Below are 21,080 nucleotides of genomic sequence, written 5' to 3' on the forward strand. Positions count from 1 at the left end.
TTGCTTGTAAACATGAATTTTTTGCTCAAAGTGAATTATGTGTAAATTTGCTATAATACTTATCTTTTTCCGTTGACATATAATAGTACATATACATTTAGTTTTATAGGATCATGTTTATGAATTGAAGATATCTCGAACTCAACATGAACTATAAAAATCTAAAAAACGATTTAACTTAAACTAATATGACAGATTTAACTTAGACATCCATTTCTTTTTTATCTTAAGTTTTGACGTAAAATACATAAACAAAGAAGTTTTACCATTACGTCTCTCTTAAAAGTTTTAAAGTAAAGAGGTCAATTTGCTAACACGTCAAGTTGACCCAAGACCGTCCCGTTTGCTAAACGTGCTTGAGACCCATCCCTCTTATTATGTTTACCTCCAGTCATCCTCGTCTATGAGTTTTCAATAAGTAACTTGACATAGTCACACCACACCCTTACAAATAACTAAAAAGAATGTTTGTTTAATGCCAGGGCCGTCTCAGACCTCATATAGGGCTCGACCGACGTCTAGGGTATGGTCTCGATGAGGGCATGAAATTAAAAAAAAATGTTATATACACGCATATAACAAATATATATAATTTAAACATTAATAAGTGATCTTGGCAATAAATGTAAATTAAGTAATGAACTTGTATATAACCTTTATTTTGGTCCATGTCGTCAACCTTCAACCCTAAATATATCTCTACATCCAAATCAGTCCTCACTTTCTCTTTACCCAAATCTGTCATAAAAATCCTTAGCCAAATGGCTCACTGGCCAATCAGTAGAAAGGCCGGTCGCCTGAGGGTGGAAACTCGCCTATGTATCTCTGCCAATGAATTTGACCATCTCTTTCTTGATTAGTGTAATCGATGGTGACTCATAACCTATTTTTATTGTATTCAAGGTAAATATACTATAATCGTGTTAAAATATTTTTAATTATCCTTGTATTTATTTGCTTAATGTGATAATGTCCATTGTTTTTGAGTTGGTAGGATTACAATTCTACAGTTGGGTTCTTTGTTGCTCCATTCATAATTAGGTAATTTCAGAACTATAATGAAATCCAATGATTATTTGCATACCATTGATTTTTTATATTAACTTTGATTTTTGTTTTTAATTACTTATAGGCTATCATACACAGGGGCTTATGATGAGAACACGATGAACAAATATGCCAAATTTTAAAGGTAGGTTTTATTGTTGTAATCCAATAATTAACCTTATATGATGTGTTTATGACTACCAATTTTTTATCTACAGGATCCCGTTACTGTTGTAGGGTATTCACTCGGTGGAGACACAATTTCAATGAACATAGGGGTGGACTGAACCTCGAATAGAGGTTTGTCGTATTTTAGTTGTTTTCAGTTTTATATTTGCATCCGAATAGTGAGAATTAGAAGCGCATATATGGGGTATTCTAAATTGCAGAAGTGCATACAAGGGCAATTCAGGAATTTGATTTAGCAGAAATTAAAAATGACCCATTTGTCTTTGACCAATTGAATATGGGCTATCTTTATTATCGTCTGATGCACATACCTTATGTAGGTGTATACATTTGTTAAATATACTTTTGTATTCATTTTTGAGATTGCAGGAGATATTACTTATAAGATGATGTATAAAACTCTGCAACACTGCGAGTTTGTAAAATATTAATAGATATGCCTCTTAATAGTTATCCATCTACTGTTTCCGAGGAACCTTACAGCTCAATGTGAATGAAGCTAATCTACACCCCAATCATTTTTTATATTATTTTGTCTATGATATATTCTTATAATCATGACAATCTTGATGACAGAGGCTGCAAAAGGGAGAATCTTTGTTAATGTTGGAAAGCTTATGAATTTAACAAAATAACTGAATTCGGTGCACAACTAGACATTGATAAAATGAAAGTTATACGAGATTCTTCTCCTTCTGATCAATCAGAGTAAATCGATTGTGGATGCTATCGGTCAATATGTAATCACCACTTTAATGCCCAAGACGAGGTATGTATATCAATTTCCCTTAATTTGTTTATTATTTAAACCAAATCCACATTAAATTGTAGAAGATTACATATTGTTGTTTCTGTTTCTGAGAGAGATTCATTAGCGAGTAATTTTATAATCTGCTTATTGTGATCGAGGATCAAAGGATGGAGGATTATAGATGTGATTTTGGCAACAAGCTGTAGCTAAAGGACCAATTTTCTTAAAAAGTCAATTTTCTTAATTACAAGGTTAAGACCAATTTTTGTGCTGCTGTTGGCTAGGCTGCTTCAAATCTGGTATGTTAATTGCTAATTGGTAACGAGTTAAAGAGATAAGAGACTGAACGATTTACGGGCAATGGGACAAAGTGAGTTATAGGTTTTAACTTTCATTTTATCAATGTCATGTTATCTTTTATGCTACAGTACAGAACGAGTTGAAAAATGGGAAGACGAAGCGAGTAGATCATAATATGGGCTAAAGTTTGACTTCAGGTCAGTAGGGGCCAGTTTTGGAATACACTGTTTCGGTTAATTTGGATCAGAATGCGAGCAAACGGATGCACTTGTATGACCAAAGGTAAATCTGTATCATCACTTGTACTTACAGGTGGTAATTTACATATCATATAGTTATACTCACAATTAATGCATTAGTTTTTTATATTTAAAAAAACCAAGTGTTGGCAACCTGATCTGATCACCTTAAAAACATACATGTTAAAAGGGTTTGATTCAAAAAAAAGTTTATTTTGGTTCGGGGGACAGGTTTGGATCAAAACATGTCGGTTCTAGACGGGTTTCAGGTATGAATATGCCGGTTTACATGTCTTTAAATGCATGTTACGCACGTTTTGGTGTGGTTACGCGTGCTCAGGCATTGGCTACGCAAAATTTTGGTCGCTTGCATAGCTGTTAACACTACTGAAGCCAGGAAACGTGTGCCCGGCGCCACATAATGCACGTAACGCAGCCCATGTACGTGCTTAATCGAGTGATGTGTAACCTGCTCCGCTTGTGTAAGCGGGCCCGGTTACACGCGTTCAGGCGCTGGTTGCACGTGTTAAGTGTCAGTTAGCGTATTCGTGTGTCGGTTGTTTAGGTGCAAGTTACGTGCGTCGGGTCAGTTACGCATGTGTGAATGCACCAGTGATTATATAATTTCGAAGAAAGACAACAAAAATTGTGGAAACTTTACTCGTTGAGAAGTGGCTTTTATTAAAATAAACCGTTTCACCTATTTGTAACTAATTTCTACCTTTGCTTTTGCGGCATGCTTTAACTTTGAGTCATATGTGTGCATATCTTAGAAGGGCCAAGATGCCATTAATAAGTAAATAGCAGTTAATTTAATTATTGTGGGGAAGTTTAATGATTGACTATTTTGTAGGCGTTCAAGCATCATGGAGGGCATTATGCCCGAATTTCAGTGAAGGTTAAAATGTTTCCAAATGATGATGAAGGGGGAAATATTTCAAAGCTACCAGAAACGTGTACTCACTTCCACATGTGCTTTAGTTTACAAGAACTAACCGGTAATACTTTGTATGCACACGCACACCCAGGAAGTACCATATTAGGTGTAATTATTCCTCAAATATCGTCCGTACTAAAATTCGGTTTAAATAATCATCTAATTGCTTTGTTTACTTCAATTTGTTGTAGGTGATGGGACTGCGGGTTGATCTTGACCGTTAATGCTGAGGATATGGTTACACAAAGCTCATTAGCTAATGCCATAATCCAGGTCCACAAGATGAACCGGGAAAGCAGTTTTGGTCAAGGTGTTCGCAGAACTAATCTGTGGTCAAGGTGTTCACAGAAGCCAAAGCCAAAGCCAAGCTAGGATGAAGAATGATGCCATAGAGAAAACTAAATTTAGCTATAAGACCAACCCTGCTAATATGATTGTTTAACTGTTTTTGGTCCAAGGGCAATATGGGAACTTTTTAATGTATAGTATCGGTTAACAAAAACTCAATTACCAAGGGCAATTATGTTATTTTCAACTATCTGACGGTACGGGTTGAATCCAAACCTAAGTTTGACCCGTTTGCAAATTAGTAGCATGACAATCGACATGTATCTATCGAAACTGCCCTTTTAAATTTGACTTTCGTGAGTCAAACTGGTATTTTCAACTCTTAGCAATTGTTGGATCGACTATGATAAAAGTATAGTAATTAATTCGGTGGGAATAAACATTTTATGTCTCATTTTTTATGTCTATAGTTTTTAATTAAATACTTCATCCGTCCCATTATAAGTGTCCTAGTTTGACAGACAATAATTTTGTTTGTGTTATATGATACTTGATGTAAAATATATGAATGGATTGAGTTTTAAATGTATTTTACATTAATATAATTTTCATCAAGTATTATATGACACGAACAAAAATATTTACGGTCAAGGTTGCAAAAGAAAGACTTGAAAAGTCAAACTAGACCACTTATAATGGGACGGAGGGAGTAATATTTTTTTTATACTTTTATCATTACCTTTTCTCTCTCATTCACTCACAGCCAATTTTAAAAATATTAAAAAATTACATAAATGAATAATATGTTTCTTCAAATTAAACCATGAATGGTACTCCCTCTGTCTCTCTACAAGTGTCATGGTTTGAAAAACACAAAATTCAAGAAAGTTTGAACGATTGCATTTTTTCTTAATAAATTACTATAATGTCCTTGGCATATATAAAAAGACAAAATTTAATAAAGTTGAAATGATTGTATTTTAAGGGTAAATTTTAAAATTAACTAATAAAGTTTGAAAGTATACATTTGAAATATGTCAAATTAAAAAGAAAATATGGACTCTTTTAAAAGAACAGATTTTTCTCCTCACCGCCCAGATAGCTACTTTTAACCATCTCCAAACAAAAAAATAACAACACTCCTCACATAATCGAAAGCTCTAATTGATCCAAAAAAATGAAAAAGCTTTTGTCTTCTATTCTCCCTCTAAAAATGGAAACCCTAGAAGAAGAACAACAACAACAATCGCCGGCATCCGATGATCATCAATCATCACAACCAACGATGATTTCACGACTCCTAGAAAACATCATCAACATTCTCTCAAAACTCATCAAACCCCTAAATATCACCAAACAAAAACCACAATTACCACCAAACGACAACACTCTTCTTATTTCACTCCCAGAAGACATCATCACAGAGATACTTTCCAGACTCCCAGTCAAAACCTTAATCAAACTCAGACCCGTTTCCAAACCCTATTCTCCATCATTCACCAGACTCCAATTCACACACGCCATTGCTAGCAACCGTACGGCATTATTATTATCCGCGTACGACACATCCACTCGCCAACGGTACTTACTGTCGGCCACTAGCAATGGTGGTCCCGTAATTGTTGCAGCCATCCCACGCGCCTGTACTATCATCAACAGAGAAACCACTGAAATGGAACATGTCCATGGATTGGTCTTGTTCTCGTCCGGTAACGGGTTTGTCGAGCGTAATTTCGCTTATGTTATTAACCCGGCTACTCGAAAAATATTTAAACTATTCGGTGGGGGTTCCCATCCGATTAAAATGCGTTATGGGGTTGGCCATATTTGTTATTTTTTCGGGTATGATGAGTCTAGGAATGAACACAAGGTTTTGACTATTAGGATGCTTGATGTTGCGTCGTTGAAGCCGTTTGTTCCTAAGAGAATTGAGATAATGATATTCTCTATGTTGAGTTTGACATGGAGGAATATTAATGTTGATGGTTTTGAGATCGGAGATGATGTTATTAGTGAGTGGAATATTGGGACCAAACGTGGTGTTTGTGTTGATAGTGTGATACATGTGATTCTTCAAAGCCGGAACGAAATACTGGCGTTTGATTTGCGAACGGAGAAGTTTTCGATTATTAAGTTTCCGAATGATGCGATTCGAGATGCAACTAGTTATTATAAGAAGGGGTTGAATACAATATTATCTAATCAACCTTTTCTTATGAAAATTAATGAGTTTTTAGCGTTAATGTGTCACAATCCTGCGGTGGGCGTTGACGAGATGGATATATGGATACTGAAAGACTATGAAAAGTGTATTTGGGTTTGGGAAAATGTTGGGTTCTTGAAATCTTGGTTTGTGTTAGATGGTCCTATCCCGTTAAATTCGTTCTTAAGAAAGGATGGTGTGGTTAACGAAAGTGGGTCGTCAACGCGTTTGATTAATACTGATATGTATGATGTGGAGAGTAGAAATTTTAAGTCGGTGGATTTTATTCTTGGTTATGAGTTTCTTCACCCTAGGTCTGTTCGGTTTGATCATGTTAGGAGGTACACCGAGAGCATCTTGTCTTTGCCGAGGAATTAAGCCAGTATGTGATGATTCTATGGTGTTTTATAGTTTATGATAGGTGTTCTAGTATTGAAATATGAAAATGGTGTATTTATGCACCATGAACAATGATTGTGGTATGTTTAGAAGAGGTTAATTAATAAGCTTGCAATTGGAAATAATAGTCCTGTTTTGATACTTTGTGTTAATATTCGGTTGCATTAAAGTTGATTAGATTTTGCCCTATATAATGTGTCAAATATGATTAGAAACACGGTACAATTTTCAAGCTAACGACTAATTATTTGATTTTATATAATCTGAACTCGGGTATGAATAAAGGGGTAAAAACGGCCACATCTTTTATAAGTAACGTGCAACGATGAATCAGGAGTCAAAGTCAACTAAGAATCCGATCCAACGTGCTACGAACAAGACATTGGCTGAATCACCAGAAGTACCTCTTATATGGATGTTACATTTGCAGGGTCTCTAGCCTTACAACAGCTATTTAGAAGTTGGTTGACTTTGTTACACGCCTTCACAAAGTCAATTACTAGATGGAATGTTAGATGAGGGACCGGACCGTTTGTTGTGGATCAAGCAAAAAAGATGCCCGAAATGATATTGTAAGTCGGAATATAATTATTATCGCTTTCTGTACCCATTTGACTCGTTACTGATAGAACATAACTTGAAAGTTGAAATGAGCATTTTTAGACTTAAACCACCAAATGCCATTTTTATTATTGTAAATGAAAGAGTTGTTATTGTTAGATGTGGTAAAATGAGCCGGTAGGGGACTCGAAACACTTTGTGTTCAGCATAACAATTGATGGGTCAAAATTACAACATCTCGTTTTAGGGGTTGGGCCAAATCAACGCATGCTACTCTTGTGATTAACAAATCATGTGATTTATTCAACATAACTTTCACATTTCACGACTTCTGTTCGTCATATTAATATTATGATTCGATCCACAGCATACCCATGAGCCTACAGTCAACATGAAATACCCATGGCACGACTACTTCTGTTCATTTTATTAATTTTATGATTCGAATGGAAGCATAAAAAATTGGATTTTCGATTTTGTATCTTGTAATACATTGTATATTTGTATTTGAGTTCTAATCTCAGTGTTTTGACTCAACTTGTTATGTATAACCACAAAGACTTGTTTTGGTCACTTGTTTTTAAACTATATTTTAATAATAATGAGAATCCGTTATTGAAAAACTTACCAGAGTTCAACAATAGTACAATACCCTGTTGACCAACGATAGGCTTTTTAGGTGGGTAAAAAAGATGGTGGAAGTTGTAGTCAAACCTGGTCTCACTTAAGGGTGCAAATGAGGCGATCCACTCATGAGCTACTCGAGATCAGATCAATACATAACGAGAGGAGCTTTTACGAGCTTAGTCGAGCCTGAGTCTCAAATAAGCCCGTTTAGTTATCGAGCCTGAGGCCGAGCCTTATATATGAAGCTCGTTTAGGTTTGTCAAGCCTTAGTGAGCTTGTAAACTTTTATGTTTTGCTTCTTTTGGACTTTTATTTATTAATTTCACATCGTATAGCCGAGCTCAAACCGAGCTTTGGCTCGTTTAAGTTGCTGCTTGAACTTGAACCGAGATTAGGCACGTTTAAGGTTTTTTCTCTAAGATATTAAAAAGAAGCATATATAATTAAATTAATAGATAATAAACGAGCCAAACCCTTTGAAAAACAACTCACGAGCCAAGCTTGCTATTTAACGAGTCGAGCCCGAGCTCGTTTCGGCTCGTTTACACCCCTATACTCTCACAAACCCTATATTTCCAGATTATGAAAAGTAAAATTATGCTTCAATAAAATTTGTAATGTTTGGTCCATTTAACACCTCAAGATTCTAGTTAGTTTTTGTCTTTCATATTTGTCCAATTGCAATAAGTTACAAACAAATTCATTTAGCATAAACGGTCAAAACTCAGAATTGTCGGTAAGAGAGTGTCGGCTGGGCTGTAATGCCATTGTTTGGTTGTGGGCTAATGTGCTAAAGCTTTTTATCAGTTTTGATTTGGGCCAGTGTGTAATAATATAATATGATTTATGATTATGAAAATATGAAGTATAATAGTTTCATGTACAAGATTAAATCTTTTTTATGTCATCAATTAGTTTTGATCAGTAAAATTTATAAAACGCATTCTATCAGTATACATTAAATGAAATTACTAAAAAAAGGAAAACAAGTACCATAAACATAAACAAGCCAAACTTTTATATCCAATTACATTGTTTTGACCTATTTTAGTTAGGCCCAAACATTTTTATGGTCAATTCTTGTATATGAACATGAACCCATAAACCAACTAACCGAATCAACATGTAAACAGGATTAACCATAACCGATGGTTATCATTCTCCGGTTGTCCGAAAGTTTGATTTTCGGTTATAGTTTTGGGACAAAAACGACACCTGCACACCTCTTATTTTACTTTTCTATAATTTGCAAACTTTCCAAGAGGTTCTCTGTTTTGTTACTTTGACTCAAACCCGAGAATTTTGTAATTTAATATCCTCTGTATCTGAACCACATTTTTAAGTACGACTTCGTGGGCATTATATATATTAGATCGAAACGCTTTAGATCCATAAAAAGAAACAGGTGTCCAAATAATTGAAATTTGCATTAGACACAAGACATGTGCTTTTCTTTTTTTCCTCCCATCACATGAAAAGAATTATTATGTGCATCTTATTTTTCTTAAGTTTTAAAAAGTGAAATATTATTATTTTACAAAAAGGGAGGTTCAAAAGCATATTGATAACAATAAAACTTTTATTTGATATATAAACTAAATATATTCTACCAGTAAAAATTTCACTAATAGTAAAACTATTAACAGTTCCGAGAATTGATATATAAACTAAGTTGATGAATAATATTTGGTTGAGATAATGAGTAATTTCTTTTAAAATTATACTTTCTTTCAAGTTTTATATTTTCATATAACTATAAAAGAACATGAGTATCGGTTAACCATAATCCAGGTCCACAAGATGAACCGGGAAAGCAGTTTTGGTCAAGGTGTTCGCAGAACTAATCTGTGGTCAAGGTGTTCACAGAAGCCAAAGCCAAAGCCAAGCTAGGATGAAGAATGATGCCATAGAGAAAACTAAATTTAGCTATAAGACCAACCCTGCTAATATGATTGTTTAACTGTTTTTGGTCCAAGGGCAATATGGGAACTTTTTAATGTATAGTATCGGTTAACAAAAACTCAATTACCAAGGGCAATTATGTTATTTTCAACTATTTGACGGTACGGGTTGAATCCAAACCTAAGTTTGACCCGTTTGCAAATTAGTAGCATGACAATCGACATGTATCTATCGAAACTGCCCTTTTAAATTTGACTTTCGTGAGTCAAACTGGTATTTTCAACTCTTAGCAATTGTTGGATCGACTATGATAAAAGTATAGTAATTAATTCGGTGGGAATAAACATTTCTTAGCATAATGTTTCTCCTCATATGATATACACGTATGTCACAAAAAAAACAAATTAATGTAATCATCACATTCGGAAGTTGATATTCCCGTCCACCGGACGGGTCAACTACTAGTTGTAATAGTTATAATTAATCATATTAAAACATAAGGTTGAGTTATAATAAGAAGATTAGTTTTCCTAAAAAGGATAGGAAATAATCTTGTCCATTCGAGATTGAATGGTTGAGATTAGATTAGAAAGATCAAGTGTAAAAAGGGTAAGGGCATAATAGGGATAACACATTTGTTGACTTTCTCTCTCCACATGCAAGACACATGTCAAATTACCCAATCATTTTAAAACGTTCATAACATTTTTATACGACGTTTTTTTTTTCCAAAACAATTTCACCATAAAAACGAATGTTTTTTTATCTTTTATATGAGTACCATATTGCTTTATAAAAATAAAAATAAAAATTTGTGGGTTTTTACAAGGTGTGTTTTATCATAATTGTGTTTTACAAAATTGTGTTATACAATTATGTTTTATTTTTCATAGTGTTTTTTGTATTGTGTTTTTTACATTGTGTTATTTAATTGTGTTTTCATTGTGTTTTTGTCATTGTGTTTTTATTTTCATAGTGTTTTTTTCATTGTGTCTTTTTCATTGTGTTTTTCATAGTGTTTTATATTCCGGCGAATTTCCGAAGACTTTTCCGGCAAGGTGGTGGCGGTGGGCGGTGGTAGTTGTAGGAGATGAGTGAAAATTTAAGTGGGTTTTAATTAAGCGGGTTTTAATTAAGTGGGTTTTTGAAATTAAATTAAGTGGGTTTCAATATTAAGGTATTAGACTAAAATACCCTCATTTCTAGCCTTCTTAGGAAAACCAAACTTCTTATTTGATCCTTATTCTTAAAACATATTGAACTTGAAATTTAACATCTTAATAGAAAATAAAACCCGGAGATACGACGACACAAATTCAGTCTCTATCAATTAGGTTCGTATCGGTAATGACAATAAACCTGAAAAAGTAAACGTACATAATAGTATTGACACTTGTATAATTTATGATAAAAAATATATGTAAAACAATGTGTATTCGGATGGTAAAACACATGCAGTGGTTATTACAGTTGTGAGTTAGCACAAATTCGGTCGGTCTTGGGTTATGACACCGAACTAAACCAAAAAAAAGATCGTCAACACAAAAAAAAATGTGTGTTGTGGCGGCGAACTAACGCAAATTCGGTTAGTATCAGGTTACGACGCCAAACTAAACCAATAAATGTATTTGTCAACGCACAAGTACAACAAATTAACATATTTAAAAAACAAATAAAACTAACATATTTAAAAAAAATTGTGACGGAACCAATAAAAAAACCCGCATATTGCGGTGGTATCAACGGTGCATGTGCTAAATGGTGAACATAAATTAATAAAGTATCATTGCTAATAATAGAATCAAAAACTTATTTTTGCAATCTTTTTTGTTTTACAATGATTAAAATACGGAAAGTATATTTCCGCTCAATTGATTACACAAAACAATAAAAAAAAATCAACTATGGTACATTTAAAGTAATCGTTTTAATAACAATACTGTCGCACAATATTAAATAAAATTCGAACCTAGTGTTTCTATTTATTAACTCCTACGAGTTTAATTAGCGCGTACTTGGATAGTTGAGTATTTGGGTTAAGAGAAAGTAGATGACATGACATGATGATAATGTAGGTTAGTAATTGCGATTAGATGGATCATGAATAAAAATTAAATAGAAAAGCATGTGTAAAACATGGACATTAATTCACTCCGTCAGTTGACTATCAAGGCTTAAATGTATAAGGGTTCCACACCCTAGGAACATTTTATATACAAAATAAATATATTGTTGAATAATAAGTTAATTAGCATGATATCAAGTGACCAATTGACCATTAGGAATATTTTATATTTCGTTTTCTATATATTAGAGTCTCTGTTTGGTATAAAGTAATGAAATACTTACTATTCTATTCTTTGGTTTTGTTATTCTATGCGAATGAAATTAATCACTATTTTATGTTGTGTGATAAGCTATAAAAACGAAGGAATAAAATACAAATGACAAGAACCAAAACACCATGATTATGTATGTGAACAAGAGTGTCTGATTTTTTAAATACATGAACTAAAACACCTAAGTATATAATCAAACACATCACATAGCTTTATCAAGATGCGAACCTTAAATAACACACAACCTCCGATGAAGTAGATAAACATAAAAAAACCTCATAAATCGCCATCTATGCAATGCCCATAAGATCTCACCATTCACATGCTTAACTTGGTGTGCATGCTTTTTAGTATGCACATTAGGTTAACCGTAGGAATGTTTGAACCTTAAGGGCATGATTGACATTGCAAAGAAGACTACCTAATTGAAGAATGACACTGATCCCATGTTTTATGTTTGTTTTAGACATTTACGTTTTGTATATAAAAATTGTATTTGGTTGGTAAGACTTGTTTTGAGATTTTTGAACGATTCCGTTGCATTTGAAATGAGAGTTTACAAGTTAAAAACTATTATTCGGGTAAATAAGTAAATCCAATTGTCGTGATTTCCTGGTTCAGTTGTTCGGAATGTTTATGATAAGTTAGTGTTTTATAATGAATATATTAATTTTAAAATAAAGGCCAATTAAGATTCAAGAAATTATAAATAAAATGACTAAGCATTTTGTTATTACATTTTATGACTATTAAAAGTAAAATGATAAAAATAGAGTTAAAAAGTATAAATACAGGAGAGAGGGGTGGTGGCAAAACAAAACAAAAGGTCTAGTCTCTTGCAGTTGCAGATTGGAGTAGTAGTATTAAGAAAGGAATATGAAATGTCTTGTCACATGACAACACACATTCATTCACAATCCATCAGAATATTATTATGAAAGTACACCGTACCACAAATTCACAAATATTTTGTTTCACATCTCTTAAAAACATATTGAACCAAACATAGTGGAGCACTTTAGAGAGAAAAAGCTTTATAGTATTGGGCACATCGTCTCCGAGGCATTATAAGGATGTTTTAGGTCAAAAATGGCTTGGGCGCTTTGTACATGACCCCATGTTGTAGAAGAAGGTGGTGCCATGTTTTTTTTCTAGCCAATGAAGAAGGTGGTGCCTCTATGAGATGCCGCCACTACACATGATTTTAATCAATCTAAAAAATAATTAAAGAGAAAAATTCTTAAAATGTCATTCTATAGAGAGAGATTTATGTTTCCGCAAATCAAGAGTTTTAGAAATGTTCCTTCCAAATACGTCGCCGCCGTATTTTTACTCGCCCAACACGTTTGTCCTCCAATATATTAGGCCATCCACACGAACTTGTTGAGCAAACAAGCTTCCAAACGAGTTTGTAAACAGATTGCCCAGACGAGTTTGTTGAACAAATAGGTCGTCCCAACGAGTTTTTGAACAAAACAAGTAGCCAAATTTATTGAACAAATAGATCGCTCCTTGAGTTATTGATAGCACGTGACGCCTACTTGTTTAACAAAAGAAATGTCATACACGCTTTCGAGAGTTACCTAATATGATTTCAAAGGACTAAGGCGAGCAACTTGCCAAAATTGTGAAGATATCTAACCAACTTTATAGTGATCATCGACACAGAGAAGCAAGCAAATTGACACGAATACACAATAGAGACACATAACAGCCTTTGAGCTGATTTTACAAAGCATATTTGATGGTATCTTCACATGACAATGATTAATTATTATTAGTATTTTATATTGAAAATTTAAATTGACTTTTCTTTTTACATCTTTTTGAAACCACTCTAATACTTGAGTGAGTCTTTTTAAAATAGGATGTTAATCGTCCAAATAAACTTTGACGCTTCAAGTCCGACTCATCCAAAAATACCATAAAGAAAGAAACCTATCACTATAAATAAACCTATTGATTCAGATTCCAAACCCGAGATCTTACGATCCCAAGTTTAATATTATTGGACTAGAAGACCACCGCAACAAAGTGATATTTATGTATCTATTAAAGTTAAATATGTCAACTAAACACCATCTATACATTTATTGTGCCGTGTCATACTTTTGGGTTTATTCGTTTGAACAATGTCGGCTCTTGGGTTAGGCAACCCGGGCGGCCGGCCGAGGCACTAATTTTTGGGGGGCACAAAATTTTTTTTATATATGTATTTTTTATATATTTATAATTATTTTTATATAAAATAGATACAAATCTTAATCATTTTATTAGATAGTAGACTTAATCTTTTTTACCCATAACCCATTTGAGATAATGGGCCTATGGGTCATTTTATTTCGTTACTCATTAGAGCCTACGGACCTTTATATTTCAGCTCGGCCGAGACATTTAAATTCTTAGAGACGGTCCTGATTTGATAGCTATATACGTAAGTATATCTATTTAAATTATACGAGTATTATTAATTTCAAGAAACAAGTTAATAAAAAGGGAGAATTTAGGGTAGGATGTAATAGAGTAGTAGGCTCACTTTCTCCGCGTTTCCTTAGGCTCGGCTCATGGGGGATCTCTCTCCATCTGATGACACCATCTTTAGATGCTACTTCAAACCTGTTTTTTTACCCTTAAAAACAGATGACATGCAAGCCTAAAGATTGCCTTTCACATTATTATATTATATTCCATCTCAATTCTATATTTTATTTATTTATTTATTTACTATTCCAACCAGTATTTTCAAAATTGTCTTTTCCTTTAATTACTTTTCTTTTAATGAAATTGCATACACTCTTTAATCTACTTGTAAATTATACTTTATTATAAACAATTACAGGACTTGTACTAGATCACACCATTCGAAAATAAAATTCCTTACCCAACATATATTGATATCTCTAGGCCAAAGGTAATGTGATCAATCCTTTGATTACTTTTAAAATATAGTTTCTATCTCCCCTTTCTTCAAAACTAGAGGTAATAATTGGACGGATTTGTAAGGATTATTCGTAATCTCAGTCTAATACCCATAGGGTATTGGTATGCATGTAAGTTTGTTAGAAATCGCCTATTAGGATTTCTAACAAACTTACATGCATGCCAATATCCTCAATGCGAGCTTCTTTTGCTTCGCTCATGTATGGGAGTCGCCAAGCTTTTATTCGGTTTGAGAACATGCCAACCTATGTATGTGGGGGAAGCTGTTTCTATATTTGACAATGGTCTTCGAAGGGCGATTGAGGACATCGTGGTTTGTGGAGGTCCGTTCTTTGGGGATCTCCAATAGAGGTTGGCATCACTTCCGATCCGTTATGGGGGGTTGGGTCTCTGTTCGGCCGAGGATGTATCTACATATGCTTTTGTGGCTTCGAGAGCACAGTCGTGGTGTTTGCAAGACCATATTCTTCGTGGTTGTGATATTTATGGGTTGGACTCTGATTATGGGTGTGCGATGGATCGTTTACGTACTTCACTTCCAAATTTTGATCTTAGCGGGTTCTCTAATAAGGACACCGCCCCCCCTAAAGCCCAACATGTTGTGGCGAGTGCCTTATTTAGTGGAATCGTCAAGAGTTTAGAAGTGAAGTTTGATCTATCCCTTCGCCAAAAGGCGGTGTTTGAATGCCTTCGGGCTCCTCGGGCTCAGGATTTTCTAACGGCCATCCCCATTGAAGGATTAGGCCAACGTATGTCGGGTTTGGAGTATCGGGCTATCCTTAAGTACCGGTTAATGATCCCTATGTTCCCGACGGATGAACCTTGCCCAATTTGTCGGAAGGTCTGTTTGGATTCTTTTGGTGACCATACGGTGCATTGCAAAGAATTGCCTGGCTTTAAATACAGACATGATCTGGTTAGGGATGTTCTGTGTGATGTTCTTAAACGGGCAGGGATTTCTGCTAAAAAGGAGGCCCCTGTTAACTTTCTCACGGATCCTATTGAAGGGAGGTCTACTTTACGACCGGCTGATATTCTTGTGTTCGGGTGGGCAGGGGGGAAACACGCCTGTGTGGATCTTACAGGAGTGTCTCCTCTTGTTGGGCTCAGGGACCGTGGGTTTGTTGTGGGTCAGGCTGCGTTGAAGGCTGAATTGGGCAAAGTTGTTAAACACGAGAAAACTTGTTTAGATAATCAACATGTCTTTCTACCATTTGCCTATGATACATTTGGTTTTCTGGCTCCAGAGGCTGTGAAATTTTTGAATAGGGTTCAGCGCGTCGTACACGGAATCTCTTCAGCTTCTAGGTCCCAAGGCTTCGTTTTTAGCAGGATTGGCTTTGCTGTTCAAAAGGGGGTTGCGGCGCAACTTGTTGCCCGTTTGCCTGCCACTTTATTATAATCGTTTTATAGTAAATTATATAAAACTTCGATATTATAAGATCGATTTCATATAAAAAAAAATATCTTACCTTAAAAGTTTAGAATATAAAAACTAAAGTTTAGCAAATTAGTAAATTGTTCTATTACCTAGAATAAAAATAATAAAAATAAAATATTTACGGGAAAGCAAATATATATGGTTAATTTGAGTAAACGGATATGTTTGTTTCAGATAATCGAGTCGGGTAATATATAATACTTCGTATAACACCCAAAAACAGTTAATTTAAATCACATACATGAATACCCAAAAAATGTTTTAGATTTTCAATTCACCAGTTGAATTTGGTTTTTTTTTACCTCCTATTGAAAACCCTAAAAAAATAGTCTCACATTCTTCTTTATTTAATTGGAACAATTCTGATATATTTTGGGTCCCTTACCCCACAAATTTATTGCATTCTTGAAATAAATTACACAGAGTCATGTATAGTAACTCATAGGCATCGAAGAACCGTAATTTTGTATTAAGTAGAATCAAATTTGTTATTTAAAATGAGGATGTTACTTAAATATTTGCCCGCTTATTTATCTCTATTTTGTAACCACAACCTTTAAAATACAATAAATTCACTTTTATCTTTTCTTAAAAACCCTAGAATCCTAATATAAAGATTTATTTTAATCTCACTTTAAAGTTTTATACTTTTTTCTTCTTGCAAACCCTAAAGAACCCTATGATTATAAATTACAGTCTTTTATTCACCAAGAAAGATTTCAACTCTATTTTCTTGAACCTAAAATCCCTTCCTTGACTCATCAAGAAAGAAGCACCAATAAACACATACACTTGAAAGCACACAAAGTATGCTGACAGTACAGTGATGAGCAGGCTGCAGCTAGTCATTTTGTAAGATTATTAGTCTTCTGTTTCTTGAGTTTAGGGGAAAAAAGTAGGATTCATACTGAGCAGAGATCACTCATCAAAACCCTTTTGTAACTTTCCATTTTGTCTTTTTGGTCAATGAGCTAAAGGCCTTCATTTCTTTACAATTCATCTCTTACTTCTCACTGTTTCACTTTAAAGGGGAAAAACTAGAGATCGAGAGAGAGAGAGAGAGGAGGGTTTGACCAAAGAGATCCAGGTCATCATCATATCTTTCCTTCTTGCTCCTAAACCCAAGAAGAGTATAGAATTCAGGTTGAAATCTACTTTTACTTTGTATTTCTTTTTTCAACGACGAACACAGTCAAAACCCTCTAGAAATCGTGGTGCTACAAAGAGGTTTCGATAATGTTGTGAGCCTGAATCCACCTAGTGGCGTTTCACCAGGCTTGAATCCAAGATATGACACGTGAATGGGATTTGAACCCGCTTCAAGAATTTGTAAATAAAAAAAATAAACACATTTTTTTTTTGTCATACATTAACATTTTAATTTTAAAGAATTCTGATTTCATCTAGTTTTTCTGGTTCCTTTAGACTTTCTAATGTCTTTTCTGATTAGTTACACAACTTCACTATAAAATCTTTAGCCTGTTTTTGATCTCCTGTGTAGTCATAGCTGATGCATCTTAGGTCTTCTCCCTCTAATAAAATTATTCCTAGCATTTAATATACATATATATTATTTTAAGTGCAAAAAAGTCATCAATGATTGTTATCCCAAGAAGCATTAGGCTGAGGGGTGTGGAGCGCGAGAAAGGGCGCAAAAGGACAGCCGCTCGCGCCCCGGGGCGCGAGCACCACACCACCGAGGCGCGAGAGGGGCGCGAGAGGGGCGCGAGCGCGGAAAAAGAGGCAGGCGCCAGGGGTCTCGCGGGACAGGTTGCGCGTGAGGGGTGTCTTGGGATGCATAATAGAGCCGTTGGGCTCATATTGGGTGTCTTGGGATTGTTTCAGCTCATATATATATATATATATATATATATATATATATATATATATATATATATATATATCGTAGTCAAACTCAAATAATATTTGATTTGTTTGCAGCACTAAATTCAATAATTTGTTGGGATTTCTTCCAATTTAAATGGTAAATCTTCCTTAAAAATTATGGTGGTTTATTAATAATCGACTACAACATTACATATCTGAACTGAACGGACATGTGAAATTTAACTTACCAAAATTGCCAGAAAAGCTTCAATTCAACCACCGACGATGTACAACCATTCCATACAGAGAGTGTTGTTTTACGCAATGCAATAATTATTACTTGTACACCTTTCTCATATACAGAGTTATTTTTCAAGTAAAAGACAAATTGTCATTCATATATAACATTTCAACACGCAACCATCTTTCTCATTTTCAACACATACTCAAAAGCATTAAATATTTTTCAATTTTATTACAAAACATATTTTAAAACGGGAGCGTATGAATAGCAGGGGGATGTTGTTGTTCGGTTAGGGTTGCACATGAAATCGTAAAAATCGATTAATCGTAAAAATCGTAAAAATCAAATATTTTTAGTACTTTAATTTTTTTTAGATATTAACATGTTTTTTTAATTAATGTGTGTTTTTTTAAATAATTTATGAGTTTTTTTAATAATACGTTTTTTTAATACATTTATAAAAAAAAAAAAAAATCCGCTCGCGCCCCCTCTCGCGCCCCTCCACACCATGGCCCGGGGCGCGAGCACCACAACCAACACCCATCTTATCAAGTTTCTCTCTCTGCCACACGTCACAATATTATTGGCTGGCGCCCCCACTCACGCCCCCTCTCGCGCCCCCCACACCCCTCAGCCTTACAAATCTAACCCTCAAAACCCTCGCCTTTAAAAAACTCACTTGCACAAGATCCAATCTTCTTAGCTCCTCTCTTCAATTCTAGTTCTAATTCACACTCTTCATACTTTATAAAAATACACTCTTTTTCCCCCACATTTTCCCAGTTTTTGTTAATAAATTCAAAAGAAGAATAAAACCCTTCAAGATCTACATATTATTCATTGGTGAAGCTAAAGAATTCAGAAAAAAATTCAAGAAATTCTTGGTATTTTATGAAAAAAATTCAGATCTAGCTAGTTTTGCAATCTTCTTGATTACATGTATATGAATCAAGAACAATATATAGTATATTCATCAAGCATTTTTTTTTAAGTTTTGTATGCTTATTCTAGTGTTACTATAGTATTATGAACTTATGATCATAAACTTTAGTTTTTGATTCCAATATTTGTCAATTGTTATTGCAGAAAACATTATTCAACAATCTTGGTGCAAGTACAATCAAGAAATTAACAAATGGCTTCATCTTCAAATTCACCATGTGCAGCTTGCAAGTTTTTGAGGAGAAAATGCCAACCAGAATGTGTATTTGCACCTTATTTCCAACCAGACCAACCTCAAAAGTTTGCAAATGTTCACAAAGTTTTTGGAGCCAGCAATGTTACAAAGCTATTAAACGAACTCCACCCGCACCAACGCGAAGACGCAGTGAACTCGCTTGCTTACGAGGCGGATATGCGTCTCCGCGACCCCGTTTACGGTTGCGTTGGCGTTATCTCACTCCTCCAACACCAACTCCGACAACTCCAAATGGATCTTACGTATGCAAAATCTGAACTTTCAAAATACCAAAACCATTCCTTGAGCAGCGCCGGCACGGCTCAAGAAATAATTGCTGCTGCAGTAGCAACCCATCACCAATCCCTAGGGAACAACTTGATTTGGTGGTGGGGCCACTAGAGACCATTTATACCACCACCACCCACAATTTTTCACCTCTAGGGATCATCAAACGTCTGTCATATGGGCGTTTGATGTCAACAATAGTTACGACAACACGGCCGGTGTTCTCGCTATGAATATATCCACAGGAGGTATCGGCCAACACCCGCAATTCCAGACACCACGTGGGACCGATAACGATGATCTTCCAACGACAATCGATCCTTCTTAGGGTTTCAAAGGTAATAATAATCCATAATTTTATTTATATAAAGTGTTTCTAATTTGATTAATATTTTTCATTGTAATGATACTACTACATATTGCTTGATGCTATCATAAGTTTATTTATACTGGAAACTTTATAATTATTATACCATCAGTTTTGTTTTGCTTATTTGATTTTTGTTGATAATATTATTATTGTTTCAAATTTATGTATGGAGATCAGGACATGAGTGCATGACCATATACAGTAGTTGTATTTCACATAACTTCAAATTTCTTTAGTATCTTTTGTTTGGTTTCACCAATACCAACTACCATTTTTGTGTGATGAAAACTAGGTGTAATGATTATACCTACGGTCTATTTCTGGTTTTACAGTAATAGGATGCTGGTCAAATTTATTATTAATACTTGTAAACTTTTACTGTTTTATATTAAATGTTACAATACCAATACATACACAATAGCATGCTAGTAAGAATGCATAATTGTGTAAGACAGTCTCAATGAATCGTTCATCAATCTTATAATGTAAGGTTTTTGCCCCACAAATTTTGATCTTTTTTTTTGTATGTGTTAAGTGTTAGTAGCTTCTAGCCGCAAGCCGGAAAGTCTCATGGGTACTATAGATATATATCATAACTCTTTAATTGAGATTCATTCTATATAATCAATCAGTATATGCAATATCAATGCATACTTGGTATATGCATCATTCAATACCCTAAGCATAAACATTAACAAGTATAATAGATCAATGCATAGTATATCATTAGTACGCTTAATGTGAACACTAATGCATATTGTAGTATTAATGTACATACACTATATCGCCGATGTTTCACTTATTCATGATATTGTTAATATTTTTTCAGTTATCTATGTATTGTTGTAAGATGGGCAAATAGACATGCGGAATTACCCTCTATCCTTAAAGTGCACATGTTGCATCTTTGCTTGTGGCTGCTCTCTATAATTTTTAAAATTTAGGCATTAACACTATTTATTGTGAGAACACGTATAACAATATGAAATATTAGATTTTAATAATCCCTAT

General features: G+C 34.4%; 1 protein-coding gene and 1 pseudogene across 2 annotated transcripts; both read left to right on the plus strand.

Annotated features, from left to right (window-relative positions):
- The first annotated feature begins 4,928 nt into the window (after positions 1-4,928).
- LOC143533880 (F-box protein At1g30790-like) lies at positions 4,929-6,526 on the plus strand. Its single transcript, XM_077028516.1, has one exon. It carries the CDS (start codon positions 4,929-4,931, stop codon positions 6,330-6,332), a length of 1,404 nt encoding a protein of 467 aa, XP_076884631.1. The 3' UTR covers positions 6,333-6,526.
- A 12,355-nt stretch (positions 6,527-18,881) lies between these two features.
- LOC143533881 (protein ASYMMETRIC LEAVES 2 pseudogene) lies at positions 18,882-20,159 on the plus strand (annotated as a pseudogene). Its single transcript, XR_013135440.1, has 2 exons — positions 18,882-19,118; positions 19,321-20,159. The product of XR_013135440.1 is annotated as a protein ASYMMETRIC LEAVES 2 pseudogene (transcript).
- Positions 20,160-21,080: the final 921 nt, after the last annotated feature.

The sequence above is a fragment of the Bidens hawaiensis genome, unplaced genomic scaffold (genome assembly GCF_021521415.1).
Source record: "Bidens hawaiensis isolate Kalapana, Puna unplaced genomic scaffold, B.hawaiensis_p1.1 tig00009951_1, whole genome shotgun sequence".
Taxonomy (NCBI): Eukaryota; Viridiplantae; Streptophyta; class Magnoliopsida; order Asterales; family Asteraceae; genus Bidens; species Bidens hawaiensis.